The sequence below is a fragment of the Mus pahari genome, chromosome 3 (assembly GCF_900095145.1).
Source record: "Mus pahari chromosome 3, PAHARI_EIJ_v1.1, whole genome shotgun sequence".
Taxonomy (NCBI): domain Eukaryota; kingdom Metazoa; phylum Chordata; class Mammalia; order Rodentia; family Muridae; genus Mus; species Mus pahari.
This window is the reverse complement of record NC_034592.1, coordinates 109,765,338-109,791,165: the sequence shown is the minus strand read 5'-3', so window position 1 is coordinate 109,791,165 and position 25,828 is coordinate 109,765,338. Positions and strand designations below refer to the sequence as shown.

Sequence of the window (25,828 nt, the reverse complement as noted above, 5' to 3'; positions counted from 1 at the left end):
GTAGGGGAGCAGAGGTGGGGGGAGGGTATAGGAAACTTTCGGGATAGCATTTGAAATGTAAATAAAGAAAATAATAATAATAATAAAAAAAAAAGAAAAAAGAAAAACAAGACAAAACAGAAAAAAATGAAAACCCAAATAAAAACAGACAAACATACATACAAATAAAAAAAAAAAAAGGCATTCCAGAACACACCACACATAAAGGTCATTATTTTGTAAAGTCTGAATCACATGTGAGAATACAGGTGTCACAAACAAGTCTATTTTTCCCACAGGTTGAGTTAAAAAAATAAAAGTTCTGACTTAGTATGCAAACTTTATTTCACACCTGCTTCTTTGATTTCCTGCCCTTAATCTATAAAAGGAAATCTCTTTTACGATTACCTGTCTGGAATTATAATAACCGAAGTAAATGTATGTATGTATATATATTTCATTTAAAAAGACTTACTTATTATTATTTTATGTGCATGGATGTTTTGCTTGCATGCATGCCTGCTGTCTGTAGAGACTGGAAGAGGGTATTGGACTCCCTGGAACTAAAGTTAACAAGGAATTAATTTTTAATCAGTCTCCTCACTGTCAACCCCTCTCTGATTCCAGTGTATCTGCATAACTACTGCTCACTGTCCACTGGCCCCCCAACCCTGTCACAGTTCTCCGGTGGCCTCACATCCCTTCTGATGGAGCCCACTCTCCTTGTTGGAGGAACTCATAATCTCCCTGCTGGCCTTTCTGATGCCATTGCTGACTGTCTGTCCTCTGCCCCTTGCCTCTGCTCATATCATCCATGTGAAGTCCATATTAAACCTGCTTGTATTTAATAACCTTAACCTAGGCCAGTCCTCCTGCTTAAAATGGTCTCTCACCCACTCAGCAGATTCATTATCCTTTTCTTTGACAGAAGGGATAGCCATCACCCCTGCTCAATATGACTTAGGTGGGTGTCACCTTGAGGTTCCAGGATCTTGCTCACTTTACTAGAAAAATCTCTCCACCCCTTAAGTTAAAGCTATTGACCTGAAGACTGAAATATAAAATTCCGTGTATGAATGTTGTCTGTAAGCTATGTAGTTGACATGACAACCAACTAGGACACAAAACCCTCAAATACTTGTATTTGTCATAGTCTGAGGTCCTCTGGAAGAGGAAGTTGAAGTCTGTGTAGGGCATGCTCTTGGGAGCCGTTCCTGTGAGGTGACCAGGGGAAGTAGAGTAGATAGAGAAGTTGAACCAATACAGTACATCAGTGGCTTCCCTAGCAGGGTCTCGTCTGGCCTGACCTGGCCCTCAGCGTGGTCTCAGATAAATTAAGGGAGCTGATCTTCTGCCTCTATGCTTTCCTGTTAGCCACTCAGACTGGCTCACTCATGGAGCACCCTCAGACTGGTGTGTGTGTGTGTGTGTGTGTGTGTGTGTGTGTGTGTGTACTCTGTTTAGCTAAAGCAGGTCCTAGAAAGCATCTCAGCTGAGAGCTCCTGGCAGCTAAGGAAGGTGTACTCAAGGCTGGAGGGAGGCAACAGGAGGCACATCACAGCATCTGCTGTGTCTGTCATCCCTAGATAGGCTTTACATTTTCATTTGCTTAGAATGCTTTGTAAGGTATCCTTTACATACACTACACTGATTTCACAGCAACCCTGTGATGCAGGGACACGCCGGTAACCCTATTTCTACAAATGGACGGGGACACACAAAATACAATTATAGCTGGGTACCAGGAACTCCAATGTCTTTGCACTTGGCACAGTGGTTTAGGTTTTGATGAAGAGCCTTTGCCTTGTTGAAGAGGGTGCTCTCTTGACTTGCTCTGTGTGTGTTCAAGTATGTGGACTTCGGGATTGAGTGATAAGGCAATCATTGTGCATCTTGGTGGACAGAGCAACTCAAGCTTTACTGAAAGCTCAGGAAGGTAAAGGAGAAGCTCGAGTAGACCTGTCAGCTCCTCCTTGGTTTACATGGTAGAGGGGGAATACACTCCAGAGATGGCAGTGCATGCTGGGTGGTGGGATGCATGCAATGGGTGGGCTGGGGAGATGAGTGCATGGCTCAACGTGCTTGCTGTGTTAGTGTGAAGACTGGAGTGTGGGTCCCAGCAACCACATACAAGGCAAGTGTGGACACATTCACTCCAGAGCCCTGAGGCTTCAGAAAAGGGTGTGGGGGTGGAGACAGGAGGATATCTCTGGCTGCTGGCTGTCAGCCAATGAGTTTCAAGTTTAAACTACTCCAGAGGAACAGAGGTGAGCAGCCAATACTACACACCACATACACACCACACATCTCGGGAGGAGGGGGAAGGGAGAGAGAGAGAATGAGAATGAAATTTCTTGTTCTATCCATATTCTGTGTTTGAATCATTATGTGAAAACCATTCACCAAGAACATTATCTTTCATCAGCTTTAACAGTGACAGAGGTTTATCTTCCTGAAGGCAATATTTTTTCATATGGTTAATAAGCTTATACTCTGCCAAGGGGAAGGTTCCTGGAATGTACATCATAGAGAAAACCCACGGTCTCTGGGTGACAACTCAGGCAAGGGTTCATGAGCCTTGATTTTCTTTACATATAGAGAATTTTCAAGGAGTAATTGGGAGTGCTTTTTTTTTTTTTTTTTAGAATTAAGCCTGTTAAGTCTTAAGAGTCTCTAAAAGTCCAGCTGGCTGGGTTAATTCTCAAGACAAACACCACTGTACATCTCTTTTATATACATGTCTTTGCCTCAGATCCTCTGGGACTGGAGTTGCAGATGGTTGTAAACTGCCATGTGGAGTACTGGGAATCGAACCTAGGTCCTCTGGAAGAGTAGCCAGGGCTCTTAACCACTGACCCACCTCTCCAGCCCATGTACATGTACTTTGTAACAAAGAGTTCAAGAATTTTTATTAGCTTGAAAGCTGAAATTTAAAACACAGAATTAAATTCACCCCTCTAGGACCACAAATAACCAAAGTAAATTATTTGCAGAAAGAACACTGCTGGAGGTATCACACAACACCTGACTTCAAATTACACCTCAGAGCCATAGTGACACAGGCAGCATGGGGTTGCCACAGAACAGACATGCAGACCAACAGGAATGGGACTGAGGACTCAAGGATAAACCCACACAGCCGTGGTCACCTAAATTTTATCAAAGGTATAAAAATACGCTGGAAAAAGATATTCTGTTCAACAGATGGTGTTGAAACAAACTGGGTGTCCATCTAGAAAAGAACCAGATCCACATCTCTAATCTTGCTCAAAATAATCCATTCAAAGTGGATCATAAGGCCTTAGTTTAAAACCTGAAACACTGACACCGTTGGAGAAAACTGTGGTGTGAGGAAAACAGCAAAGGAGATCATCATCAGAGCGAACAGACAGCCTACAGGATAGAGAAAATCCTTGCGAGCTACCTCAGACAAGGGGCTAGTATCTAGATGATGTAGACAACTGCAAAAATTAGATACTCCAAATCCCTGTCAATCAACACAGGGACTAACAAAATGATGGGGCGGGAGGGAGGTGGAGGGGTTTCGAAAGGAGAAACATAAGCTGTCAACAAATATTTAAAAAAGCAAGTAACAGCCTCACCTACCAGGGAAATGCAAATTAAAGCTACTTTGAGATTCCATCTCATCCCAGGCAGACTGACCTTCATCCAGAAGTCAACAGCAAAGAGACTGGAGAGGAATATTTCTAGTTCCTTCTTTCCTCACATTGTCTCCAAAGTGGCTTTGTGCATTCAAGAGACTTGTCAATATTAACACAGATCACCCACCCTGTTAATACCTTTCTTTTGAAAAATCTGGGGAAATAACAGGGTCAAAAGAGTACCCAGCTTTGAAGCAGAGAAGTCGTCTTTTACCAGACAACCAGGAGTTCCTGGGAAGGGCCGTGCTCTTGCTGGACAGGATGTGGGGAAAGAGGAACCCTTATTCACTGCTTCTGGGAACGCAAACCAATATAAGGCATTGTGAATATAGAGTTTTCTCCAAAAAATTAAAAAATGGAACTACTGGCTGGTCTTGGTGGCGCACGCCTTTAATCCCAACACTTGGAAGGCAGAGGCAGGCGGATTTCTGAGTTCGAGGCCAGCCTGGTCTACAGAGTGAGTTCCAGGACAGCCAGGGCTACACAGAGAAACCCTGTCTCAAAAAACCAAAAAACCAAAACAACAACAACAACAACAACAACAACAAAAAACAAAAAAACCAAACAACAACAACAACAAAAAAAACAAAAAATGAACTACTACCCTATCTTTCCTGGGCATCAACTCACAGAGCACCTAAACTTCCCTCCTCGCTGCTACAGTATTCACAGTAGCAAGGACTGGGGCCAGCCTTGTCCATCACTGGATGAGCAGACAATGAAAACTTACTCATACACAATCGAGGTTTATGCAGCTGTAAAGAAAACTGAAATCTGAAATCTGCAAGAGAATGCATAGAACTGGAGAGTATTAAATGAGACAATCCAGACTCAGGAAGATAAAAATGACATGTTCTTGCTTACATCTGGGCTCTAGCTTGTGTGCAGGCGTAGCATGTATGTGTGTGTGTGTGTGTGTGTGTGTGTGTTTATGTGTGTGCAGGATCACAAGAAGAGGAAAAAAGTTGAAGACGGGGGAAAGACACAAGGGACATGCAGAAAGGAAGCCGTGTGTGTGGGTGAAAGGGGACAAGGGGCATCAGACAGACATCAGAGCAGAAGGGGAGAATCAACATTTTTTTTTTCCTGAGACAGAATCTTATGACATAGTTCTAGCTGGCCTGGGAATTGCTAGGTGGACCAGGTTAGCCTTGGATTCACAGAGGCCTTTTGAGTGCTGAGATTAAAGGTGTGCACCACCATGCACAGCATAGGAAAAACAAATTTTAAACAGAAATGTCAGAATATTATATGTGCTAATTAAGTATTAAGACAGAACTAATTCACCTTTCTGTGCTAAGCTCTGATGATTGATCGAACAAACAAGTATCTTAGAAGTGGGAGGAAAAAAATCTGCGTGTGTCTCTAGGTCCTTGTCACAGAGACCGGGCAAGCAATGCCCTCTCCCAGGCCTCCGTTTGTTTGGCTGTCAAACAGATGGAATTCTGAATCTCAAAGCCTGGTCCTCCGATCATCAGGGGCTGAGGAAGGGCTGGGCTGGTCCCACCACCATCCTATCGAGTCAGGAGTTTAGGGATGAGGTTCTGGAGCCTGTCTTTTAAATGGGTAATTCTTGTGTTCACTAATGTTTCTTTTTGTGGGTACAAATATATGCAACTGAGAGGCTTACAGTCTGTCTTAGGTCCTGCCTTACGCAGCCGATCCTGAGAATCAGTCTGATTAATACTTTTCCACTCCAGCACGTTTACATTTGTTTTGGACTCTGGTTCTCTTCACAGAGATGGCTCTAGGTCAGAGTGTATGATGTACAAAGGTATCTCTGTTATTTGGAGAGGAAAAAAAAACTGTTTTCCAAATATGTGACTATTTTCAAAGGTTAGTTTGCACATTGCCACATGGCACGGCTATCAAACAGGCAACTTTGGACTCTGTTTTGCTTTCTCAGGAACTATTTCAGGCCAGAGGGCAACTCTGTGTCATATAGAAAGAAATCTCAGGGATTCAGGAAAAAAAGGGGATATTTTGGTTTTACTGTGTCCCATCTTAATGCTAGTGGGAGCTTCAGACCCGCTGACAAGTTAGGGCCAAGTCTGATTTGAATGTAGGGATTTCAGTAAACTCCCCATGTCAACAGGATGCCCTGAGGCAGGCCACTACTGTCCACATGCAGGATGAACTGGTCTAGCACTCCTAATTGAAAGTTAAAGCGCTCTAGAATTCTTTTTCTTTCTTTGGGTGTGTCCATGATTCCACAACACCACAGCAAGTAGCTTTTGTTTCTCACACAATATTATTAAATGCACTGGATAAAATTATCTTCATGTTCAGGCAATATGGTATATTTGAAACACAAATAAACTCTTTGGACCTGGGTATATACACAAATATTCCAAAATCTGAAAAAAATATGAAATCTGGACACTTTGGGGTCTGAGCAGTTCAGATCAGGAATATCCAACCTATATAAGTAGTGGTGTTTCTGACTTTCTTACAAAACCAAACTCATTAGTCATTTAAACCCCAGGTCTTTGTGGGTTAAACTGTATTAATAACTTTGCTCTGAGAAAGCTGCCAACAGAGCAGGGCCCTATGAAGTTCACCGCAAGAATCGCAAGAACCGGGGGAACCGTGGAGCAGGGGAGTCTAAGCAGGAGATGTTGAAGTGCTTCCTCGGGTGGAACACAGGTCACTGTATTAATAACTTTGCTCTGAGAAAGCTGCCAACAGAGCAGGCTGTGACAGCCTCCCAGTTCCGAGGGTGAAGTCTTTAGAGACTGTTGGGAAGTATCTTCGAAGGTCCGGGCCCTTATGCATTATTTGCTGCCTTTAAAACCATCTCTCTACTTTTAAATCTTTAGTTTCACAGCCTCTGCTTTTAATATTACGTATTTTATGTCACATGGGACAGGCTTATACATTTCCTGGTTTCTTAGAGTAAACGGGCATTTAGACTTTGGGGGACACTAGGCAAACAGCTTGGTTTGTCTCCGTTTCCTGAGCTATGAAGTGAATGGCAGAGCAGATAGACCCTTGACTCTCTGGACTCTCTGAAGCTCTAAAGCACACATCTGTGTAGAGGATGGCGCTGTATAAGAAACGTGGGCTTTAAAGACAGAGCTAGGCTAGAAAGTTTTATATGCTTCCTCAATCATATCACAGAGGAGTGATTTTTAATTTACCAGAATATTAAAACCATCCATCACAGTATTTGGCACCAATGGACATCCCAAAGAGTTGGATCCTCTCATCTTCTGTATGGTTACTAATGTCTTTTTACTTTTTCCTGGTCGGGCCTCTCCTTACTGACTGAGAAGCAGCAAGGGTGTTGTTCAGACACTAACTGCTGGGAGCTGAGGAAAAGAGAGGATGGGGACAGGGAAGCGACTTTCCCATGACTGCAAGTCTACCAAAGCTAGGGGCTGGATCAACTGCGGTTCTCATTCAAGGCCCTCTGAATTTTAATGTAAATGTGTCAAGTTCTGGTTGGAGGAATGGATTTAGAAGTGGATCCCTTTGGACAGCCCCAAGTCTTCCTTAGACTGGACGTGAAGCTTTGGATCTCTGGGCCGCACATAGAAATCCCATGATATCCTCTATGGGTTGTGAGGATTAAAAACAACCTTGTGCATATACAGTGGTCTCCTGGGTTAACATTGAGAGTGGGTGGTAACTGCCTCGCGCATAACACGGATACACAATTCTTGTCATCTCTAAACAACACAGGTAAGAATGAGTGGTTTAGTATTCAACACTGTGTTAGGTATCATAAGCAATCTGGACTCCGCACTGGAGGACTGAAGCGCTTCGAAAGACAGGGCACTTTACATCTAGGGATTCTAAGGACTGTTAATGAGCGTCGGTCTTACACCTGGAATTGATCTCTTTTCCTGCTTCCCGGGCCCCCCACCACACTGCAACTCCCCCAAACCATCCTCCCACCTCCAGGGTTAGGGCTGGCGGTTTTGCAGCTCACCTGGGGAGGCCAGCAGCACCTTCGCCCCGCAGCATTGAAAGCAGTGCAGCAGAGACTTGGCACGGATGTTGTAGTTGAGGCACGACAAGGGACAGCCCAGTTTGAGCAGTCCCAGCCAGATCCACACATAGGCCGGCTCATTGCCCATGAAGAGGGCCACGCAATCCCCCTGTCGCAGGCCCAGTTGATCGTGCAGCGTCCGCGCCACTTGGTTGCTGCGCCTGTCCACCTGGGCGTAGGTGAGTGTCTCGTCTCGGAACAGCAGGAAGGGCTTGTGCGGGGTCTTGCGCGCTTGCTCCAGGAAGACCTGCAGGATGGTACGCACGGGTCGCCGCTGCCGGTAGCTGCGCACCCGCCGGGCCATGTTGGCCAGCAGCAGGAAGTACCGCACGTCCTGGAGGAGGTAGGGGCAGCAGCAGGTGAGCAGCAGAGGCAGCAGTAGCAGCCCCGCCAGGCCGGTGTAGAGCACTGGCAGCATGGCGGCAGCTGCGGGGTCCCCGGTCCCCGCCGGGGCCGAGGGAGCGCTCGAGGCGTGCAGCGCGGCGGCAGGCGGGAGAGGAGCAGAGCAGGAGCTGGCGACTGGGCTCGGCCTCCGGACGCGCTGCGACTGCGGGTGGCGGCTCGGCTGCAGGTGCCTGTGGCGCGCTGTGCGGGCGGGACGGCCGTGGGTCCCGCCCCCTCGTGGGGCTCCTCGTGCGCTCAGGGGGCCCGCTCCTGTCAGCCTGGGTGGCCCAGGATGCCACAGCACTTGTGTTCAGCGTCTGAGGTCAGGTGAGATCTAGTTCTCCGCAAACACTGCTCGGCGCAAACTGCCCTCGTTGAAAAGGTCAATGGCGTGGGGCTGTTGTTAGTTATTCTTATCACACAGCGCAGCGCCTTTGTTTAATCAAGAACCTTATAAACGCACCGTGACCCTATTATTAATAGCGGGCACCAGGTGCCACAGCCAACCCAGAGTCCCACCTCCACTCCATGGTCCCAAAGGCTTTCCGCTAGATCTCTCTTTGTTTCTAACGTTTGCCTCTCTGCTCAGGCAGTCTCCTGTGGCGAAGGTTTCAAGGTTGAACAAAAGCTCCAGAGGTGGTCGCATTCAGCTGCATCACCAGCCAGCTCCTCTTGCGAGCTTCGCATTGGGGTCCCTTTAACTTGTTTTGAGATTTTGTTCTGTTAAGCGATCCTCTTTCCAACATCGACATTTACCAAGAAAACACACAAAGCAAACAAAGTAAATAACGGCATGTCTCAAAAGTCATTTCTTCAAGAAGCTTGATCTATGTATTAATGCCCCTTGGTAGTGGTACTGTACCAAGTAGGATCAGGACCTAAGTAAAGATGTGCTTCGTTGTCACAGTCTTCTGTCCCGTGCTCATTCATATTATTGTTGTAAGACAATCGCGGTCTGGAACCGTCTTCTCAGATAATCCTTTCATGTTTGTTCACTGACGAGAAAGGGAAGTTTAGGCGATTCTTTGTCATGTCCACTGTAGCTGTGGTTTCCTCTGTAAACCCTGGAAAGGGCTAAGGAGGGAAGGAGAGTCAGCTTTCTTTAGCGATGTGGTCCCTAGAAGGTCAACCTTGCTCTAGTGGATGGCCCTACGGCACAACTGTACACACACACACACACCTACACACACCTACACACACACACACACACACACACACACACAGATAAGTATATATGCTGTACAAAATGAATTGAGATATATTGGAAAAAGGAAGAGGGCATCAAGGAGAGGTGATGGGTCTGGAAGAGAGATTGGATCTGGAAGTATTTAGGGGTGAATATGATCAAATACATTGTATGTATGTGTGAAGTTCTCAAAGAATTAATACAAATATTATGCTTAAAGAACACCTAGTAATATGTGAGATTTGAAACAGGAACCAGTTTGGTCCCAGGTCATTAACCACTCTCTCAGCATCGTGAGTCACAATGTCATTTTGTCCTCTTATTTTCTAGGTGTCTGTCCATATCTTCTTATTATTTCTACTACTAAAAAAAATGTCTCTCATAGCCTTCTGACCTCTTTTAGATCCTCAGGACCACGTCAAGCAGCCCCTTCCTGTATCAGGACTGTCTTTCTACTGCTCCTCTAGTTTTCATCCAGTGAAAGGTTACATCAGTTCCCGGAGGGGGCGGAGGGCTTTCGTCATCCCTGAGGAGAAGGTAATCCTATTGACCACAGCATGGTTAATGAACCATCCTGGTGTGCATGTTTTTTCCCTCTGTGATGCTCAGGGTAAGCTCTTTTTTTCTATCCCACCCCTTTAAAAGAAGTTATTTATTATTCACGTGTGTCCGTGTGTGTGTACATGTGCGTGTGTGCTTGTGAGACTGTGCTTGTATGGAACGGCACGTGCGTGGTGGTCACTGGACGACTTGTGTAGAGTTGGTTTTTCTCCCTCCACCTTTCTGTAGGTTTGGGGGACCCAGCTAGGGTCACCAAGCTTTCACGCATCTTTACACGCTGAACCACCTTGCCAGCCCTTCCATTCCATTTCACTGTAGCCTTCTGACCAAGAATCTGTTCCTCAAGCTCTCTACCCAGAAAGCTCAGTCATCACAGATGTCCTCCCTCTCCTTCTTCCTGTCCCTCAAGTTAACTTTGCACTCGGGCAGGCAGTCTCTTTCAGTGTCAGGTGAAAGCAAACAAGACCCTAGGGGTTCAATTAGAAACGGGAATTAGGCAGGAACGGGTAAATCCCGCAATTAGGCTTCAAGTGGCTTACATTTCGAATCTGAATGTATTTTCCCTTTCTCTTTCTCGCTTTCTTCTATTTACATCCCCTCTTCTCATCTAGGTTGTTCTTCATAAATCCAAGATGGTTGCCTTAACACGTATGGGGTGTGCTTCCTGGATCCAGTGTCAGAGAAATACAATACTCTCTTTTTTTTTTTTTCCTTAGAAGTTTTCATTTAAAAATGTTCATGACTGGATTATATGTTTATCCCAGAACCAGTCTTCTATGGGTACTGGAGAAGAGAATTTCTGGTTGGTTTAATCTAACCAAAGCTCACCCAGGGAGGTGGGTGGTTATCAAGTCTCTCTAAAGCAGTGGTTCTCAACCTTCCTAATGCCGCGCCCGTTTAGAACCATTCCTCGTGCTGTGGTGACTCCCAACCATAAAATCATTTTCATTGCTACTTCATAACTGTAATTGTGCTACTGTTATGAATCAGAATATAAATGTCGGATATGCAGGATATCTGACATTTGACCCCCCCAAAGGGTCAAACCCCCATGGGTTGAGAACCGCTGGTCTAGATCATCTGTTGGAAACTTCAGGGTACTATGCGAAGGGGAGACAGGCCTGGAGATGGCCGACCGAGGAGTTGAAAGCATGGTGAACCTGAGTTTGATTCCCAGCAGTTTGTCAGGAAGCTCACGACCGCCTGAAATTCCATCATCACAGGGATTGGATGTCTCTGGCTTCTGAGGGGTCCCCCATGCAAGGACACAGACACAGACCCTGGGACACACACAGACACACACACTGACAATACATCTTAAGATCTATGTTGGGGGAGACAAAGGGAAACAATTCAAAAGAAGAGTAGAGGAGGAAATGAACAAATGCAAGGCTTAGGGATCTTCAGCCCAGTGACGTTAACTTTGAACCCGGAGTAACCTTTGCACCCACTCCTAGTTAATTGTTCTTCCATTTAATCGTGTTATCACAGTAAAACACCATGAACTTCATAGCTTTGACTAAACAGAAATTAATTTCTCATAGTTTTGCAAAACCGCCAAGTCCAAGCTGCATGTCTGAGGACAGGGTGTCTTTCACAGATGCTACTGGAGTCTGTCTGTCCTCATGTGGGCAAGGGCCTGTCATGAGCTGCTTTGCAACCTGTTTTATCAGGACACCAATCGCATGAGGGAAGATTCTGTCCCAATAATCACTGTGCCATCCCCTTTGGGGCTGGGTTCAGTTTGATTTGGGGTGGAGGAAGCCCAAACACTGACAGACTTCCTGAGAAGGGTCTCTCCTGGCACAGCTCCGCGGCAGTTGGTGAAGTCAGTAGCCTCGCTCTGATCTTTGTCCTTTTCTATACAGGTCTTTAGCGACGTTTAGATTTGTCCAGCAGTCTAGAATATCCCTTGCAGGAGCTGACTGGGTACTGGCTCCTACTTGGCTCTCTCAGAGTGTTATCAGTGTCTTAGTACATTGAAGGTCTACTCATGGTAATTTCATTAACCTATATTTATTGAGACTGCTCTATAAATAAAATATAACCGGCAGTGGACATTTAGAGTTAACTCAGACTTAATTCCAGTGGTTTCTTTCAGAAGGACCTCTAACAAGTCTGATTTATGTCCCATCACAGCCCCATGTGTATTCTTCTGCAGCCCACTCCTTACCTCTGTTGCTCTGGACTCCACCCCTCTTCATCCACTGCCTTCATCAGTGCTTAGATTTCTGCATTTCTCACACCAGGAACATTTTAAAATAAATCTTGGGCCTCAAAAATAAGATAAGCAGCTTTAATGTTTTTATTTGGTTAAGCTTCCACTCCCTTCCCAAACCATATTTAAATTATTATTAGTAAAATACATTTCAGTAGTAAACTAAAATATACCTGTTCTGTACAATTAAAATGGTTATTTTATGTTAAGTGTATATTGCCACAATAAACATTAAAATTGATTATGTATTACACCAACTTATAGAGCCCAGTGGTGTGTATGTCTAATCTTCCTCTAACTGTTCAGAAGCTCAAAGCCTGCTGAGTAACAGGAAGCTGCTATTTCAAGTACAGATGGGAGAAATTAAAGTAATTTTGAAGATGGAAAAACACAGGCATTTTTGTCTTAGCATACATATAGAAATTTTTAGAAAGAAATATTTTTCTGTATATTGTCCATTCTGAAGTATAAATTTAACACTGAAATGTAATACAGAGCCCAATTTTGTAACAGCCTTAACTGTTACAGAGATTCTGCAGTGTCACCTCTTCAGTGAGCTTTTAGGAAGATGGGAATTACGTTCCACCTCATCCAACCTTTCATATCTATCAGAACTCACTTTTGTCATCAAGGCTGTAGACCCTAACAGAATTTTAATGAAATTCTTCACAGAAACTGAAAAAAAAAAATCTTCAATTTGATGTGGAAACACAAAAGACAGAATAGCCCAAATAATTGTAAACAACAACAACAACCCCAAAACCCAACCCAAAAATATCCCAATTTTGGGAAACAAAATTCCCCAGCTGTCTGAGCTAACACACTACTTGATTTTAAGTTATATTACAGAGCTGTAGCAATAAAAACAGCATTATGCTGGCATGAAAATAGACACAGTGATCAGTGGAAAAGAACTGACGACCCACGTATAAGCCACGCCCATTCAGCTACTTGGTTTCTGACAGAGGCCAACAACACACACTGGAGAAAAGACAGCGTCCTCAACAAATGGTGCTTATCGAACTGGGTAGCTACATGTAGAAGAATCCAATTAGGTCAGTCTCTCTCCTTCTACATAAAACTCAACTCCAAATGTTCCTCAAGATAAGACATGCACCCTGAATCAGGTAGCATGTGAATATGCTTCAACTTGCAGATAGACAAAAGGACTCTCTGGACAGGATCCCAGTAGTGTGGGCCTTAAGACCAATGATTTATAAGTAAGATCACATGAAACTAAAATATTCTGTATAGAAAAAGACACCACCATTCAAATGAAGATGTAGGCAAAAGAATGGGGGGAAAGCAATTATCAGCTATATATTTAATGGAGGGTTAGTATTTACATATATGAGGAACTTAAAAGCTTGAACATCAAGAAGACAAACAACCCAGTTTTGAAAAAGGATACAAAACTAAACAGTTTTCAAAAATCTCATCTCACCCTGGATGGCTATTATCAAAATAAAAAATAGATAAATAAACAAACAAACAAACAAATAAATAAGTAAATAAAGCATGCTGGGATGCATGTGGGGAAAGGGGACACTTTTTCATTCTGGTGGAAGTGCAAATGGGTACAGTCATTATGGAAACAAGTGTGGCTTAAAAAGCTAAAAATAAGCCTGACTCTGGTGGCAGACACCTTTAATTCTAGCACTTGGGAGGCAGAGGCAGGTAGATCTCTGTGAATGCAAGGCCAGCCCAGTCTACAGATCAAGTTCCAGGTCAGCCTCGGCTACAGAAAGAAACCCTGTCTCAAGAAACCAACTAGCTAACCAACCAAAACTAACAAAACCAAAACAAACAAACAAACAAACAAATCCCCAAACAAAACAAAACAAAACAAAAGCTAAAAAGCTAAAAATTAATCTACCATATAATGTAGCTATGCCACTCTTCAGGACCAGGCATGCATGGTCCTAAAGAAACACCGGCTCATCTCTGCGTGTTGGAACCTGTGACTAGATTTGTCATAGATTCAGGAGGAGAACTTACAACCATTACTTTGCTAAATGGACATAGTATACTGGTTTCTAATCACCTAGTGTTAATACTGATAAGTGAGTATGTCTCTCAACTTGTACCAGAGAAACGTTCATCTTCAGTAAACTGTGATTAACACAGGGACCTAAAAATGGTCAAAGAGGAGCAAACAAGAGTCTTTGGGATTCCCAAGGCTCAGGGGAAGATTGTAAGAGGTGGTGGGGTACTGTAAGTAAACAGTGTTCTCTGGACAAAACAGGACAGCTGTACGCATGAATTCACAGTAGTTGAGACATCAGGCACAAGAACTTCGCAAGCTCAAGCTACACAAAAGCCCAGCACTTGAGAAGGAAAAGTTTTCTGACGAAATCCAATATCCTTTCATGTTAAAGGTTCTGAATAAACCTGGACTGCAAGGCACACATCTCAACACAATAAAGGCTGTACAGGACGAACCTCCTGCCCATGTTCAGTGAAAATGTCAAAGTCATTCTACTAAAATCAGGAACAAGACAAAGGTGTTCACTTTTTCCACCCTCAGTCAGTTTAGTTTTTGAAGTCTTATCAAGAGCAACATGACAAGAGAAACAAAACAAACAGGAAAGAAAGAAATCAAAACTGCCAGGTGTAGATGAGATGATTCTATACATAAGAGACCTTAAAAAATTCTACTAGGAAACTCTTGGAACAAATAAACATTTCCAGCAAAGAGACAGGATGCACAATTATCTTACAAGGATCAACACACATTTTATATATCAATGATAAACATACTGAGAAAGAAATCATAAAAATTATTCATAAGGACCTAAAAAGCAGTCACAATAAAGCAAAATCACTAAAAAAAAAAAAGCAAAAACAAACAAACAAATAAAAGTCAAACCAAGCCACTCTTAAATAACCCCAACCAAGGGCAGGAGAGGTGTTTTCACAAGAACTTCAAGACACTGAAGAAAGAAATTACAGTGAACAGAGGATGGTGGAAAGATCTCCTATGCTTGTAGACTGGAAGAATTAGTATCATAGTCAGTTTACCAAAAGCAATCTTCAAATTCCATGTAATGCCTATCAAAAGTCCAGTGATACTCTTCACCTTATTGAATAAATAATCTTTTTCGAGAAAGTCATCTTAAAAATGGTTCTATATTAATTTTAGGTAAACATAGTACAATAAGGCTCCTTGAGGCTTTATTAACCTGAGTGTTCTTTGCCCTTCTCCTTCTTTGGTGACCTCTGTCCCCATTTCCTAGTTGAAATTCCCTCCTTGTTTTTCTGTTTACCCTTCATGTCACCTGAACTCTGCCATTCCCGCCCCACTGCTCGCTGCAATCCCTTTATACTTTCCTGGTTCCCGTGGTTCTCCATATTGTATAGTCACACCCGAGGATCTGGAGCTAGCGGCTGCCGACAAGTGAGACCATGCAATGTTTGTTTTTATGGGTCTCTGTCACCTCACTCAGTATAACATTTTCTAGGTTCATCCATTTACCTGCAAATGTTGTTTTTCTTTAGCGTTTAATACCATTCCATTAGGGTATTGCCATTTCTTAGCTATTGTGAATAGAGCAGCGGTGGACATGACTGAGTGAGTATCTGTAGAGTAGGAAGCCAAATTTTGAGCATACGCTAAGGAGTTACTCAGCTGGATCTTTTTTTTTTTTGTTTGTTTGTTTGTTTGCTATCCTTTATTAAGAGGTCCCACATTTTGGTGGGACTCCAGCCAAACCAGACAGGTCCCCTAAATATAGCAGGAGGCCTGGAAGGGGAAGGGAATGACTTAGGATCCCACCACACCTCCCTGAAACAGAAATCCACCACAGACAGACGGATAGACAGACAGACAAGAGCTGGGGAGGAGAACCCACTTCACTCTCGGTTCTCTCACCGTTGCACCCACTCAAAAAGAAAGTCAAACACTGGCTATGCAGACCCAGCCCACCCACCCACGCATAGCAGCGTTTGTGGGACTCCCCCCTGCAATGGGCAGCCCCATGACAACTTCCCACGGATCCTCCTTGACTTTGGTTTGCTCCAGGCAACTCGGCGCCCTCTTCCTTCCCTCAGCCTCCAGCGCACTCTCTGGCATCTTCTACCACCTTCTCGGACCTTCCCTCTCTCTTGCTCTCTGATTTCTGGCCTCCCTGCCCCAGGGCTTCTTGGGGAAGCAGCGGGCACCTTCCTCCTAGCAAGGACCCCACTAGGCCCTGTCTGCCCAGCATGTGGGGCTCGCACGGCTGCCCCACTCTCTTTGAGGTCAGGGTACTCAGCTGGATCTTATAGTAGGTTTATTTTTAGTTTTTGAGAATTCTCCATACTGATCTTCACAATAATACAAGTGTATGTCTATACATACATGTCTAAGATAGTTATAGTTTATGTGTGTGTGTCTGTGTGTATCTCTCTCTCTCTCTCTCTCTCTATCTCTATCTCTCTCTCTCTAAGGAAGTCATGCTACTTGGGCCGATAATCCTTCCCACAAGAACCACAGACTAACAGAAATCCCAGAACCAGGCATGAGAATTCTTTAAATAGTTGGTCAGAGTAGCCCAAGTGACTCTCCAAACAGTGCAGACCATTGCTGTTGCCCTTGCTGCCCCTCCAAGGTTGAAGGTAAGCTCCTGTTGCTGAAGACACCTCACACTTAAGACAAGGACCCAGGAGCTGGATTTAACTTGAAAGATTCCTTTCTGTAGTCTAGCTTCCATGGTAGCAGAGAATACTATACCATTACCAAGGGAGGGAAGCAATTAATTGTCCTGTTCAGCATTGGTGACACCTATGAGTCTCAACAATGGCCAGCCCAGCATGACAAGTGCAATAGGTGGCACTCACATGTTGGTGGCTGCTGAGTCTTGCACACCTTGGTCCTGGAAACTTGATTGGGGTGACCAGAGACCAAAGAAAGAACAAACACATGTACAGGAAAGCTGGGGTCAGGTGGGCTGTGATCACTCTGATGGAACAGCATCAACTACAAAACAACCAGCACCTGAATGTGTTTACTATATACAGCTTGCTCAGGGGGAGGGTCAGCTAGTCTCCAGAGGAGGCTTCTATGGGTGAGCAGTCTCAGGCTGTAAACATCTGGGAGGAAGAAGTTGTAATCCATGCTTTCTGGACATGCTCTCAACATTTGCATATGGAGAAGGCTTCTCCAGTTAGTTCCCTTGAATCTGAGGCATTGATCCTTTCAATAATACACACTTACACAGTGAGTGTTCCCGCGCCTGCAGAAACACTACGGTCTGGGTTAGTATTGAAGGGCGGGAGTATCCTAAAAGGGAATAGGCTGCGAAAGGAAAATGGATGCCCTGACAAATTCACTGATCAGGGCTCTGAAGTTTAATAACCGAACTCTGTTTAAGTACAAGGGAAGATTCCCAACCCGCCACCCTTGAATCTCTTTGAAGTTGCCGCAGCGGTCCAATAGTAGGCGGGTCCGTAGGAGGGATCGTAGGTGGTCCAAGCGATCGTGGGTGGTCCAAGGGCGCTGCATTCTGGGAGATCTGGGGAGGTCCTCTCTGTAGCAATTCTATGTGCCTGTAGGGGGCGCAATATAATGTTTAGAGGGAGAGTGATTAGTGGAGGTGGGAGACCCCAACAACACAGGACGTCATATGTTCCTTATGCATTCACCTGAGACTTCCTCAGCTCCTTACAGGTGGTTGCCAACAGCTGTCTAATTGGACGTAGGGCCCCTCACAGGGAGGGAAATCAGTCCTATTACTAGACACCTAACTAACTTCTCAGGACTAGATAAGTCATGGATCTTATAAAGGAATCTACTACCTCCACTTGGCTAGACCAGAATGATTCCTTACTACATTCTCAGTCCTATCCTTATACCTGTAGATAAGTGTAGCTACCACTTTTTATCAAAGAAGCGCCTCTTTACAGCGAATGGAAACCATTACAGAACACCATAACTGGACATAAGACAGAGATCAGTGGTTGGTGGGGGCCAAAAGGATACATCTGCAGCATGGCACCTGCATCTTTGGCTCAGGGGACTTAGCAGAGGAGATCTGAAAGATTGAAAGAGCTGGAAAATCAGGGAGTCTGCTGCAAGACTGTCTTTTCAAGTATGGCTGCATATAAACAAGACCTAAACCATGATAACGTTAATAGACATGCTAACACGGAAAGGGGGAAATCACATGGGGTCGCATCCCTAGACAAAGAACTACAGTTAACTAATGAAAAACATATCCACAGAACCCCAAAATGGACTCGACAGGTTATATTTTATATTTATGCATATGTATACATGTATATAATAATAGTAATAATAACAATAATGAAGGCTATCAATTTGAGAGTGAGAGGGACATGGAAGGAGCTGGAGGGAGAAAAGGCAAGAGGGAAAATGATGTAATTATACTTTAATTAAATGTACAAAACATTAATATGGAAACACACGAGTTTCCAAACCAATCTTGAGCAAACAGATACTGCTGGAGTTACTAGCATACTTGATTTCAATTTAAAGTACAGAGCCACATATTGTAGTAACAACTGCATGGTCCTGGCACAAAACCCAGACATGTAGATCAGAACAGGAGAAAGGACTCAGATTCAAGGCCATGGATTGAATCCACATGATTTTTGACAAATAAGCAAAACCAAAACCAAAACCAAAAACCAAAAGAAAAAGAAAATAACAACAGCAACAACAATAACCACAACAACAAACCAACCACACTGGAAAAAAGACAGAGTCTTTAACAAATGATGCTGGTCAAATGGATAGCTTTGTGTAAAAGGATGAAATTAGATCCACATCTCTCACCCTGCACAAAATCAACTCCAGATAGATCAAATGTCGTAAACCTAAAGCCTTACATTCTGAAACTGATGTAGGAGACGTCCAAAGAAAATGATTCAAGACCTAGGCATAGGCAATGAGCACCTGCATGGAGCTTTGCACTCAACAAATGGTTTCCATGGAAACAGCTTATACTTAGCAAAGGAGGCAGAAGCCATGGCAGAGGCGGCCCATGGAAGGAGAGAGCATTCACCAGTTATCTATGTAAGACGTGGTTATTATTCAAAATACACATAAGAAGCCTAAACACCGAGAAAACAAGAATCCTGATTAAAAAAAAAATGGGTTAAAAGAACTTAATGGAAAATCCCCGATGGAGAAATAACAGCTCCCATAAACATTTGGAAGTTTTCAATATCTTTAACCACCAGGGGAATGCAAGCTAAAAGTAGTTTGAGGTTCTCACTTGAGTTAGGACAGATCACAAGGAAACAAATGGCCATAATGCTGGCATGAATGTGGGAGACTCGGAACCCTCATCCACTCTTGGCAGGAGTATAAATTGGTGTATCCACTATGGAGATCTGTACGGAGTTTTTTCCTTTTTTTCCCAGAATGCTGAAAATAAAACTAATATGTGACTCGGCGGTTCCACCCCCATGAACATACCCAAAGAACTCCACATCCTACAGAGATACTCATTTATTCACGGTCACTGCTGCATCGCACACAAACCACAAGGAAACGAAAGCAGCCAAGATGCCCATACACAGTGAAAACGTAGTCCATAGCCACAATGGAATTTTATTCAGCTCTAAAGGTAAGGCAGTTATGAAGCTAGCAGGCTAAGTGCATGGAACTGGAAAGTATTTTAAGAGAGGAAACAGCTTTAGAGAGACTGAGCCCACATGTTCTCCCTCACACATGATCCCTGGCTTCTAGTTTTCACACATGTGCATTGTGTGGGAAGGAGTGTGTATACAGACAAACTAGAAAAAGGTCGTGTGTGTGGTGTGTATGTGTGTGTGTGTGTGTGTGTGTGTGTGTGTGTGTGAGAGAGAGAGAGAGAGAGAGAGAGAGAGAGAGAGAGAGAGAGANGAGAGAGAGAGAGAGAGAGAGAGAGAGAGAGAGAGAGAGAGAGAGAGAGAGAACTCTTTAAACAGGTTGTAGAACATAAGCACATGTTGGTGAAGAAATACTGGGGGTGGAAATGTTTAAGTCAAGAGAGGGGCAAGAAAATGGAAGAGAGGCAGTGATGGGGAGGGTCAGCTATAATAATGTGTGAAAAAGCCACCAGGAAACCTGATACTTGATAAGCTGATTCACAGCACTTTCAAGGGTGGCGCCCTGTGCACAGGGATAAAACTGCTCCCAGAAGCCATGAGACAAAAATCCCAGTGCCAGATGTGGGCTACCACTCTAAGAACTGTTGGTCAGGGAGGTTGTCTGAGGCTGTCAAAACAAGACAGGCAATGAGGAGATGCTGTAGGTTGCCCACCAGAACTAGAGAATGAGATCCTATTGTATGTTGTGGGTAGTGGTTTCAGAGAAAGCCAATTGCAGCAAGTCCGAAAGCTTGGAGATGCCAGAAGATGCTATACAGGCCGCTGAGGGAGACCCACCATCCACAGACGCATAGAACTGTGGGTCTTGTGTGCAACAGTACTGATTAGTCAGGGACGATGAACCCTTAGGAGCCATAGCAGCAAGTCTGTTAGGAAGTAACCAACTGCTTGCTGATTGGATGGAGGCTTGCTCTGGTACTTTAAATCTGGTCAGAGCTCATGGCTGTAGAGGTCATAGACTCTCCGAGGGAAGCCACCGCCACTGTTTTGATAAATGAACCTGATATGCCCATCAAACTGCTGTCCTCATGACCATGTTTATGCCCATAGGCAGTGCTGTGGTCAGCTTCGTTGGAGACGTTTCTTTAAAAAAAAAATTAAGATGGTTTTCTATTTATTTACTTTACCGTGTGTGTGTGTGTGTGTGTGTGTGTGTGTGTGTGTGTTCGCTCACGCGAATGTGGGGGACAGGGTGTGCCATGTCGTGAGTGAATGAACATCAGAGGACTCTGAGAGGTGGTTCTTGCGTTCCGCCATTTGGACTCCAGGAATGGAACTTCGGTTGTTGGGGTGGGCGCAAGTGCCGTCACCTTCTGAGCCATCTCGCCAGCCTGAGAAGGTCCTTTTTGGCAGTAGGCAGTGGGGTGGAAACTCATAACTGCTCAACACATTAAGAACAAGTGGCTGTTGGAAGCTCAGCCATAAATAGAAAACCTGCTTCACCCCTCCAAGGCCCGTGGAACGTTGCAGACAGGGCAGAAGGGATGTGAGAGCCAGCAGAAATGAGCAAAGGCGGGAGTCCATCATGTGGATGAGGAATTCTGAAACTTCCTGCAGTTGTGACCACCTGCATGGGTTCTGTCATGGCGTGGGGGCTTGTCATAGCGCCCCGCCTCTTTCTGAGGGTTTGTAGGTAGTTAATGGTTGATGTAAGGGTGAGACAGATTTTCTTTGGTGCTGGAATCACTGATTCCGTATCTGAGTTCCTGTAAACAAACCCTCACCTATGCTCAGTAAGCATCATTAAGAAACTCATCAGGCCATTGAAAAAAGACATGGAGGACTGGAGAGATGGCACAGTGGTTAAGAGCACTGACTGCTCTTCCAGAGGTCCCGAGTTCAATTCCCAGATGGGATCCGATGCCCTCTTCTAGTGTGTCTAAAGACAGTGTACTCATATAAAAATAAAATCTTAAAAAAAAAAAGGCATGGGAATAGAAGAGAGTTAGGTAAGGAAGGGAATTAATGAGAGTGGGAGGGGTCAAGAGAGGGCAAGCAATGAATGTGCTTGATATATACCAGGCACTTGTATGAAAAGGTCATACTGAAGCTTACTACTATGCATAATTAATATATGCTAATAACAGTTAAAAGTAGTCATGGTTTGGGTGGGTGTATTCTGGTCTCCTACAGCCATCCCCCCCACCCCCCCCAGGGGAGGCATATTCTTAGTGCTTCAGTACTTTCCTTCCCTTATTAAATTAGTTTATGGTTACCTACTATATTGAAAAAACAACAACTAGGATTTGGGAGTCCAATAGCAACGATAGTAGCTCAGATGAGCCTGAGAGACTCATAGAGGCTCTGAGGGTATGCGTGGAGCTGGAAGAAGACTGCAGAACCTGCAGTTTCTCCCACGTAACTGAAAACGCCCTGTCTCATGGGAAGATGCATTTAAAAACGTGGTCTCACAAAATTGGAAGGAAAGTTGTCGGAACAGAGCCACAGGTAGAGCAGTGTTGAAACTAGAGATGCAAGAGACGGGTTGTGAGCGAGACTTCAGCGGGACAAAGAACATGTGGTTGCTGAGTGGGGCAGATCATTGGCCGCCGGAAGGCTCAAGCTGGTGGACCCTGCCCACAGCGATGAGCCGCTGCTGTAGTTGGTGCTGCTAGCCCTGTTGCCAGGGGTGGGTGGGTGAGGTGGGGTTTGGGGCATGACTGGGGCTGCCTGACGTAAGCACAATAGTCCATGGTTATACCTACGGAGCTAGCTGGGAAAGCTGGAGGGGCATTAATTGCAGAGAGGTGTGCAGTGTCCTGGAGCGGGCACAGATCCCGTCTCCAGATGCCCGGCCGCGCCACAAGATCATCCTCTTTTTGGGCCGCAGAATCAGGATATCCGAGACGGTATTTATGGTACTTCAGAAACTAGAAACTTTGAACCAGACCAATGACGCACTGCAATAAATATTTGCATGTAAAGCTGTTTGGGAATACACACACACACACACACACACACACACACACACACACACACAGACAGAGTTTGCAAGCCTCTTTGATGACTAAATGTGCAATGGAGAGGTGGAAAAGATGGCAGAAAGGAGCGGCACATAGGTGGTGGCAGTGACAGGTGTGTGAACGAAGCTGGGAAGGACTCGGCCTATTGTCACCAAGTAAGGCTCAGTAAGGCAGGCAGGATAGTATGCAACAGTCTGGAGCTCACATAGGCTCTGCCCCGCAATGCTTGCTGCCCAGCTGCACGATTGCCTTGGCTCTGAGCAATGGCAGGGTGTCTGAGATGGAGAACCATTCATTTTCTGGATTGGGTCTCCTCTGAAGACCTCCACGGTCTGCGCTGGCACAGGAGACCATGTTGACATCTGTGACCTGTGCTTTGGTTGGCTGTTACGGTCAAGGAAGCTCCTATTGCAGTGATGCCAGTGGCTGCAGACTCAGAGTTGAGAATAAGAGACATTGAAGGCTTCTGTTACACCCCCCCCACCCCTCGCAAAAGAAACAGTATAGCTAGGAAGCCATTGAAGAGAGTCCTTAAAAATTGCGATAGGGTTGCAGAAGTGTAACTTTTCCCACTTGATGGTTGATGGCAGGGGTTGGGGTGGGAATGGAGAAGAACTCAGTCGTCTTTAAGGGGCTGGCCACTGGAAGTATGACCAAGCTCCAGTGTATATGGGCAACACATATTGGACTTTGTGTATTATTTTTCTTTTTTCTTTTTGTTGGGAAGGCACAACGGTTGGAGGGTAGACCTGGGAGCAAAGGAAATTGGGTGTGAGCAGAGTGCAGTGTGAAAGTCCCAGATAATCAATAAAAACATGTTGGATTTAAACTTGGTCCATTTTTTCTATTTATTCCACTAAAGATTTTTTTATTATCATATATAGATATTTACTTGAACTTTATTCTATTTGGGTATTTTCACATTTGTTTTTGTCCCTAGTTACATAGTACCTCAGACAGGGTCAATTAGAAAAGCAGGAGGCTTATTTTGGTTCTAAGTTCTGGTCAAAGGGTGTAGAGTCATTCAGGGTCATTGCCTTTTTGCTGGAAGAGCCCAGGTTATCATCACATGCCAGGAAACAGGGATCACACTTCTGCATCTTGTCTCTCACCCATTCTCACAAAACCATCAAGATCCAATCTGAGACTGTATTCTGATGACATTGTCTTAGGCTAAAGGCTCCACTCTACACACTATACTCTCTACCTCGTTGATACCTTACACTGAGAATTAAATTCTCCTTTAAGGTAGACAAAACTTATTCAAGTGATAAGCATGTAATATAGAGCTTGTTCCATGTTCTCTCACCTCTTTCAATTGAGAATTTTATTTGTTTAGATTTGTGTTGGAATCAATGCATTTTTCTTCTTATTGAATTATTACTTTAAATGTGTACCATATGTAGGGTGTCAGCTATCTTTACAACTATTATTCTTTTCACTCAATTCAAGTTTACACACGATCTTTTACATTAAAATAAGTTTCTAGCCAGGTGTGGGAGTGTACACTTAGCACTTTGGAGGCTGGGGCAGATGGATCACTGTGAGTTTAATGTTAAACTTAGTGTACAAAGTAAGTTCTATGCCTGCCATCTGGACTACACAGTGAGACCCCATTTAAACAAAACAAAACAAAACAAAACAAAACGTCTCTAGGCAGAATGATTTTTTTTTTTTTGAAACAGAATCTCGCTACAAATGTCTCTGTGCACAGAGGTCAGCTGGCAGGTTGAGGGAGTTGGTTCTTTTCTTTCATCGTGTTTCATCTTGGGGCCCAAATCCAGGTTTTGTGGCAAAGGCCTTTACTCACTGAGCTGCCTCGCTGCTCCTAAATTCTATTTTTAAAATATGAATTTGTTTTAAAGTTGATAATTATTGGTTAGTTTTTCCCAAATCTCAGTGGGCATTTTCTATGTGTGCCTTTGGTTCCCTCTCTCTAGTTCCATAAATTTTTCTTGAAATTACTTTTTGGTGGTGCACGCATATGAGCATGTGCACATGTCTGAGTGTTACACACACAGAGGCTGGGGTAAGATGTCATTGTCTCCCTATGTTTCTCTCTACTTCATCTCCTTGAGACAGGGTATATTAGTCAGGGTTATCTGGAGTGGCAAACATAGAACAAATCTCTCTTTATACAATATATGATATATTATATAAGATATATTGTATATGACAAATATACAAAGGGGATTTATTAGAATGACTTACAGGCCGTCGTCCAGCTTATTCAACAATGGCAAGCTATGGATGGAAACTCCAAGAATCCAGAAGTTTCTCAGCCCACCAGCTGGGTGTCTCAGCTGGTCTTCAGTAGATGCTGGAATTCTGAAGAAATAGTTGCTAATTTAAGAGGAGGAATGGACTTGCGGGCAGGGAGAAAGCAAGAAGGCAAGGAAGAAAAGCTCCCTTCTTACATCCCCTTACTTGTCTTCCAGCAGAAGGTGTGGTCCAGATTAAAGGTGTCTCCCTGCCTCAGGATCTAGACTTAAGGTGTGTGTGACTTCTTACCTCAGAGGTTCAGACTAGAAGTGGATTTACCCACTTCTCTCACAGGTGTGCCCTCCATTTCTGGACTGTAGTTCCTGCCAGATGTAGTCAAGCTGACAAAAATAGCCACCCCACAGTCTCTCACTGAAACCGCAGCTCAGCTCACTGTTCCAGGCAGACTGGCTGGCCAGGGAACTCGTAGGAACCTCCTGTCTTCTCAGCCTACGGTGCTGGGGTGACAGACACACAGCCAAGTCCATTACATTTCTACATGACTTCTGGGATTCCTCATGATTGCAGGTTAGAACTCCCACCTACGGAACATCTCCCGAGCCTCCTGGATATATTTTAAAGCATGCATTTTTTTCACCATGCAGATTTTCTTTTTCATGGGTATCAGTAATATGAATGCTTAATCAATCTTTTCTGCCTATTTCTTGATTCAAACATATTCTCTGTGGGTCCTTTTTCCTCTTTCTTTACCCCATACTCATTTGTGTGAAATTTTAGTTTTAATACCTATATTAGAATTTCATTCCTGATATAGCTGTCTCTTGTGAGGCTATGCCAGTGCCTGGTAAATACAGAAGTAGATGCTCACAGTCATCTATAGGATGGAACACAGGGCCCCCAATGGAGGAGCTAGAGAAAGTACCCAAGGAGCTGTAGGGGTTTGCAACCCTGTAGGTGGAACAACAATATGAACTAACCAGTAGCCCCAGAGCTTGTGTCTCTAGCTGCATATGTAGCAGAAGATGGCCTAGTCGGCCATCATTGGGAAGAGAGGTCCCTTGG

At 44.3% G+C, this 25,828-nt stretch overlaps 1 protein-coding gene and 1 long non-coding RNA gene across 2 annotated transcripts in view; one reads left to right on the top strand and one right to left on the bottom strand.

Annotated features, from left to right (window-relative positions):
* Slc27a2 (solute carrier family 27 member 2) overlaps window positions 1-8,353 on the bottom strand; it is a 34,121-nt gene extending 25,768 nt beyond the window's left edge. The window contains exon 1 of the mRNA XM_021193955.2: window positions 7,576-8,353. Coding sequence (XP_021049614.1) covers window positions 7,576-8,053 — 478 coding nt within the window. The 5' untranslated portion in view covers window positions 8,054-8,353. The remainder of the gene's footprint in view (window positions 1-7,575) is intronic.
* Window positions 7,489-25,828, top strand: part of LOC110318721 — a 28,532-nt gene continuing 10,192 nt past the window's right edge. Inside the window, exons 1-3 of the long non-coding RNA XR_002380377.2 lie at window positions 7,489-7,994; window positions 17,823-18,052; window positions 19,350-19,555. This is a non-coding gene — a long non-coding RNA (uncharacterized LOC110318721). The remainder of the gene's footprint in view (window positions 7,995-17,822; window positions 18,053-19,349; window positions 19,556-25,828) is intronic.